Raw genomic sequence first — 6,967 nt, forward strand, 5'->3', positions numbered from 1 at the left:
CACATGGGATTGCTACCTTGCCTCTACTTTTTAAGGAAAATAATCCTGTAAAAGATCCCTTATTTATTTCCCTTTACCTATATCTTTGCAAGAAAATCTGTTCCTTTTCCACGCCATATGCAAAATTAAATTTCCAATCTAATTGAATGGGAAAGTCAATTCCTTTCCACAGTTTATCTATATAAAATACAATAAAAACTAGGTTCTTGCTTTCATATTTATCCCATCCAATTTTCTTGTGCAAATTCAGGTGTGTAACCTTTCATTGAAGAGCGAAATCGAAGAGTCTTGATGCTAGCTTTCACACTAGAAAACAGGTAATTTGTTATCCTATTCTTTTTTTTTAATTGCAATTGGGTTGGGGAATTGAATCAAAAAGTATAGATTTTGTTTGAGAATTATGGTAAAGTTAGTATTGTCTTTGATTTTCCTATTGCTTATTTGACTTTTTATAATTGCATGATATTCATGTAAAAGTATTTCATGATTCCTATTGTAAGAAAGAAAACTAGCGCACAAGGAAAACTGTATATTATAAAATAAGTAAAATTTTTTACATTAGATTTTCAACAAGTTGGGACATGGTGAAGAAAAAACCAAAGAGAACAAAGAAAAGAAGTTGTACATCAAAACAGCTTTTTTGAAAAAAAATTTCCACCCTTTTGATTTTCGCATTGCTTGTTATACACTTCTCAATTGCATGACACATGTGACGCTCAAGCTATTCTGTGATAGCTATTTTTTTTTTTCAATTTTGAGATGAATGCTCTGTTGTGTTTTTCTTTTACACAAATCAAGCTTTAATTGATAAAGCGGATTTTGATTTTATTTTTAGATGCTACTGCAACTAATAGATAAAATCGTTTTTCAAGGTTTGAAAAGATTTGAATAATTCAATCCTTTTTCCTTACAAGCTTAAAGCCACTAGACATTTACAAGAACTTTTTTTTAATAGAAAGATTTCAAAATTTTTAAAATATTAAGAATACCATTTCAAGTATTATTAGAGCCATCTTAGCTATATGGAATATCTGTTACTTTAGAACTTAACAACATCAAAATTACTAAAGTCCAGCACATGGAGGATTAGCAATACTGTATTGGTGATGATTAGGCAGTGTAAATCTTAAGATTAGAATTTATAAACAATTGCTAAAAGCAAGTCAAACACGATTGCCTTGATCCCATCCATTTGCATTTTAGTGCCTTTAATGCTTTATTACATCTTAGAGATGTGTGAGGTTTTACGTCAAGTTACACCATTAGACAATGTTTATACTTTTTTTGCCCCTCTTTGTTCCCCACCATGTACGGTCCAGATCTAGATCAAGTCATAGCCCATGTGTTCTCTTTAAGACTTTTGTCCAATTAAGATTGACACAAAGCGAAAAACCAAGAGGAATAAAGACAATAGGAGACGAGATTGTCAACAAGATTCCAACTTTCATATTATATATTTTCAAAGGAAAGTTCCTCTAAGTCTAAGTTTTTGTGTACTTGTTAAGTTATTCTAGAGTAAGATATGAATGAACCGCAAGACAAACATTGTCTTGAACGCGTTGATAAGCAATCGTGTTAAGATATATCATTTTCGTGCCGCATCCAAATACATTATAGTCACACCTATACGCAATACAAACTTTTTTGAGTTCCCAAGAAAAGAGAAAAACCGAGTTGATGAAAGTTTGACCAAATAGGCAATTTGGGGGAAAATTATGATTTGTTTATTCAATGTGTCAATTTGATTACTCATTAGTAGCACTAAATAAATTAAAGAATCTAAATTAGTTAAAGTTGGCCTTGTGAGCATCCAGTAACAGGGGTCCATGCATCATTTGACTCTTATGTTGGACACAAGCGAATCAAATCCCATGATGAATAGTGATATCAACCGGCCCGAAGAAAATCTTCCATTAATTATACGGTGGTGGGTCATAGATTTTTATTCCAAAAACAACCAAAACAAAGAAATTTGAAGAAGGAAAGTAAAAAGAAACTTGGTCACGAGGCAAGAGAGAAAGAAAATTAAAAAAAGAAAAAAGAAAAAAAAGAATCCCATGTGACTTGAAAGCTGAGCCTTTGACGCAGCTGCCGGTGTCCGGTGAAAGAGGAACCTCATTGGGTCCCACACCCCACACCTCCTCACTCAAAATGACTTTTGCATCAAAAGCTGTTAAAGGTCAACTCTGCCTCACTGTCCTCAACTAACGTGTTTTGTTTTTAAAATATTTTTAGTTTCAAACCTAATTTCACTGCATGATTGAAATGTGTTCATATCATTTTTACAACAAATTATAAGTAGTGGATTGTTATTAGTTTCACAATATATTAACGTGAGACACTAAATTAAACAAAAATATATTAATAATATTTTTATAATAAATTATAAATAGTAAATTGTTACTAATTTAAATTTAAATTTACAATTAAAATTACTTTTTTTACTAACGAGCTACTGCTAACAATAATTAACTATTTAAAATTTATTATAAAAATACTTGATACTTTTCCTCGAAGACTCGTAATTCCACCATTCAACGAGTTGTAAAATTTAACTAGTATGAATGTGTTCCTAGTATTGTTTCTCTCTCTCATTTTAGTAATTTACCTAGTCATCAATCCAACGGCTAATCACAACCTTTTGACCTTATCTCCACTCTAAGCTCATCATTTTACACGGTCTCCAACCGGTTTTTTTTGGTTGGGGTCCACACTCTTAAAACACAGTCAATACCGTGACCCAAAATACTCCACGTGGAACGACAGGAATGGAGGGTGAGTTTGACTACAAATGAATACAAACGACGGATCAGTGACCCTATACCTTGCTTTGTAAGGAGCATCAGTTTGACTCGAATCCTCTTTATATTATAATTTTTTCGCTTTTTGCTTTCCTCGTCATCAATTTCAATCTCTCGGTCTCTCACCCTTTTATTCTGCACCAAGATTTGCACTACTAGTTTAGGACTATAAATTTTCATCGTTATAATTCCACATCTACTAGTAGCTAAAAAATATAAAAGAGTTAGGTATTTCATATATCTAGGCAAAGGTTGGTTTTTTATGGTTAATGGTATTTGGGAAATTATGGCTGTGGAGTTAATGATGGGATATGGGGGTGATAGTTTTGCAGGGAAAAGTAGTGAAGAGAACGCTTTGGCTGTAAAAGAAGCAGCCTCAGCTGGGATTCAAAGCGTTGAAAAGCTGATGCAATTGATTTCTCAAGAGCAAGCTTCAATGGAAGTTGGGGCTGTTGCTGATGTAGCTGTGGACAAGTTCAAGAGGGTGATTTCTTTGCTAGATAGGAAGAGACTTGGCCATGCTCGTTTTCGAAGAGCTCCTGTGGGTGCTAGTCCTCAACAGAAACAAGAAAACCAAGAGGTTCAAGAACCAGGACCAAGTAATATACCAGTCCCACATCGGCAAAAATTAGAACCAGTTTCTGCTTTCAAGGTTTATTGTCCAACTCCCACACCAATTTCTAGGCTTCCTCCTTTACCAAATAGTCACACCCATGTACACCAACAACCTCTTGGTCTTATGGTAGCAAAAGCTGGATCTTTGGAGAGAAAAGATGGGGCTAATAGTATAAATTTTTGTTCTTCACCACCAATTTCTGCTGGGAATTCTTTTGTTTCAAGTTTGACAGGGGACACTGAGAGTTTACAGCCTTCTTTGTCTTCTGGATTCCAAATTACAAACCTGTCACAGGTTTCCTCTGTGGGAAAGCCACCTCTGTCTTTGAAGAGGAGGTGTAGTTCGATGGATGATGGTGCACTCAAGTGCGGCTCATCTTCTGGAAGATGTCACTGTTCCAAGAAAAGGTTGGTATTTTTCACTGTAATTTAGTGTCAGCTTGTTCTTTGATGTGGGTTTTAGTTTTAGCATTTAAGATTGTGTTTGATCTGAATATTGAAACTGGGTTTTTAAAATTTGTTTGAGCAGGAAAACTAAAATAAAGAGAGTGATAAGAGTCCCTGCAATTAGCCCAAAAATGGCTGATATTCCACCCGATGAGTATTCATGGAGAAAGTATGGCCAGAAACCAATCAAAGGTTCTCCACATCCAAGGTGTGTATCTGTGGTGTACACTCTTCAATTACTTTAAATTCTAATGTTTCTTCTTCTTCTTTTTTCCTTCCACGCTTCCTATTATTATTATTATTATTATTATTTTAGGGTAAATTTCTTTTTTTATTTTGTCCTTTATAAATAAATTTGGGGTAATTGTTGTTAACTTCCCACTCAAATTTAATCCTATTGTCAACTTTTCATGCAATTTTGCTAAAATTTTGCTATCCAATCTGGGGTATTGATGGAAAGTTGACAAGATGGCTAAATTGTTACACAATGACTAAAATAGAACATTTAAGTTTGAGGAACAAAAATTGCCCATGCCCTAAATTTGACGGGAGAAAAATTCAGTTTGTCTATTTTAAACTCATTATCCTTGTAAGTTACTCTACCACATTTTCAATTACTTGTGCTAATGGACTGTATTAAAAAAGGGTTTAAAACTCACTAGTGGGTGTGCAACTTATCTATATAAAAAGAACAACTCATTTGCGCTTGTAGTACACAAATGGTACTTTACAGTTTACATGTCCATGTCGTGGTTTTTTTAGATTACTCTCTCTCTTGTGGTCAAGCCATGGTTGTTGTGTCAAATTGACAAGCTAACGATATGGTTTCTATGGATCACAATTTCAGGGGATACTACAAATGTAGTAGCTTGAGAGGCTGCCCCGCACGCAAACATGTGGAGCGAGCTTTGGATGATCCAACGATGCTGATTGTCACTTATGAGGGTGACCACAATCACTCCCACACCATCACAGAAGCAAACACAGCTCTTGTCCTCGAATCATCCTAGTCCACTCGTCCAACAAGCTCAAAACAAAGAGTAGTGGATGAAGTTTAGAGATTGTCAACGTTGAGGCTTTGGCTTTGTGTAATTGTGTAGAAGAAGATTTAGTGGGTAATGGGTATATGCTAGTTTCTTATACAAAATAGGATTCCTTGGTTTTTCTTTTCTCTTTTTTTATTATTTTATTTTGCTCGGTTGAAGACTTTGTTTAGATAAAGGAAAAGAAGTAGGAAAGCTTAAAATGGTGGATTTGGTGGGAGTTGAATCATATGCAAGTGGTAGCTCTTTTTTTAAATTTCAAAACTTTTTTTAATGTTCTTATACTCATTAGAGTTTTGCTTTTTTGATATGCTGGGGATGCCCACTTTTATTTGTTTCTATTGGCACTATACAAATCCTTTATAGAAAAAAAGAAAAAGAAAGGTACTCAGTCTATGGGTTAGGCAGAATTTTGAGATATTCTATAATGAGGACCCCTTGCAACGGTTGACTATTGATGACTATATTTTTCTGATACACACATGCTGCCGAATGAGTAGGATGTCAAACATGAGTTTGGTTTAGATCCACTGTAGTACTAGAGTATATGATGGAAGCTTTGCCCATCAAAGAAAGTTAAGAAAGATCCAAAGCCTATGTTCTTTATAGATTCATTAAAACCTCCCCAAAAAAAGGCAAAAAAAAAAAAAATCGAATAATGAAAATTTCCATAAAACCAACAAGAAATCAAAAGAAAGAGTTTGCTTACAAGCTATGGTTTACAATTTGAATCAGCAAAATTGTTCAGAATTTAGAAATTTTAAGGTTTGAGTTTCCTCATCTCTCGTGTTGCCCTTTTATTGGGGATTTCAGTCATTGATGAGGTTGTGAAAAGAGTAAAACAGTATCGAGCATGAATGCAATTGTTGGTTGTGAAATTAATCAAATTATTCGACAGAGAAATATCCTTGTTCCTAAGTTTCTATGAAGACTTTTAGAGACGAGACTACAGTCTTTAGTGAACTAGTTTGAGTTTTGATGAAAAAAAGAGAGTAGGAGAGAGATTGAAGGGTCAGGGGCAACACATTTTCATTTGAATAAAGTTTAGCTGCAAAATTAGTTGTAGCCTAATATTACAACTTTACCCAATAAGATAAATATTATTATGTGTTTTGAAAATCTAACCGTTAAATTGCATATTCGTTACGTTTTTAATATACTTGTCAAACTTTATGTCAATCAAATATTATTTACTATATAATCTAAAACTTATATTTTATACATAATTTTGAACTATAAAAATTTGCAATTTAAACAATTTATTGATGACATAGCTATTGATTTTTAATATTTTAGAAATTTTGCAAGCATGGAGGATATAAGGAGAAGATGTAATCCTATGGTGGATTTGTCAAAATTCACCTCCAATAAAAAAAATATTAAATAAGATTGTAGCCTAAGTTTTCGACCAATTTGTTAGCTAAACTTTGTCTTTTTTATTTACTAATTTTGAACATAATTAAGGTTGCGTTTGAGGCAAGTGCACTAAACTCAACACCCCCCTCCCTCGCTTTGGGTGGAGAAATATGGCTTACACGCCCTCCGCCTGACCCATTTGGATTGGGTTAGATCGAATGCCCACGACAAGATTAAATTGCCCCCCTGACTAAGGGATAGGGATTCTTGGCTGGTGGAGGTGTTTTGATTTTGAGTCTTGATATTGCATCTTACTCCTTTCCACTCCAACAAAGTTCAAAGTTTAAATTTATTCAATTTTTTGTCCAAAAAAAAAGACTCCAACTTTTTAAGGGGACATGAGATTGTTTTGTATGAATTTTAAAATAAATTATTAATTTTAAAATTTTTTATCCTAATTTAAATTAAAGTTTAAGTAAATGAAATAGGAGTATTAAGTTTTCAAATTAAGTAAATAAGAGTAATGCAAGAGATACAAACTATTTTACAAATTGTTTTACAAACTGCTAATTTGGTGAGTAGTTATTGATAAATGAAAAAAATGATGTTAGTAGTGGGCCTAGATGAAAACCAACAAGAAGTCGGCCACAATAACAATTTGTAAAAATGTTGTAAAATAGTTTGTAACTATAACATTACTTAGTA

The 6,967-nt window shown here is 33.5% G+C and overlaps 1 protein-coding gene across 1 annotated transcript; it reads left to right on the forward strand.

Moving 5' to 3' along the window:
• The first annotated feature begins 2,897 nt into the window (after positions 1 to 2,897).
• On the forward strand, positions 2,898 to 5,190 carry LOC142622812 (putative WRKY transcription factor 7). The gene is made up of 3 exons (XM_075796358.1): positions 2,898 to 3,824; positions 3,946 to 4,071; positions 4,711 to 5,190. The coding sequence occupies exons 1-3, from the start codon at positions 3,064 to 3,066 to the stop codon at positions 4,871 to 4,873; spliced, it is 1,050 nt and encodes a 349-aa protein (XP_075652473.1). The 5' UTR covers positions 2,898 to 3,063; the 3' UTR covers positions 4,874 to 5,190.
• Positions 5,191 to 6,967: the final 1,777 nt, after the last annotated feature.

This window comes from Castanea sativa, chromosome 1, assembly GCF_040712315.1.
Source record: "Castanea sativa cultivar Marrone di Chiusa Pesio chromosome 1, ASM4071231v1".
NCBI classification, from domain to species: Eukaryota; Viridiplantae; Streptophyta; class Magnoliopsida; order Fagales; family Fagaceae; genus Castanea; species Castanea sativa.

Bases quoted from the DNA above. Each gene is read 5' to 3' on its own strand.
- LOC142622812 (XM_075796358.1), top strand. From the start codon at position 3,064: ATGGTTAATGGTATTTGGGAAATTATGGCTGTGGAGTTAATGATGGGA. The intron at 3,825-3,945 runs GTTGGTATTTTT...TTGTTTGAGCAG, and splicing joins TGTCACTGTTCCAAGAAAAG to GAAAACTAAAATAAAGAGAG. The intron at 4,072-4,710 runs GTGTGTATCTGT...TCACAATTTCAG, and splicing joins AAAGGTTCTCCACATCCAAG to GGGATACTACAAATGTAGTA.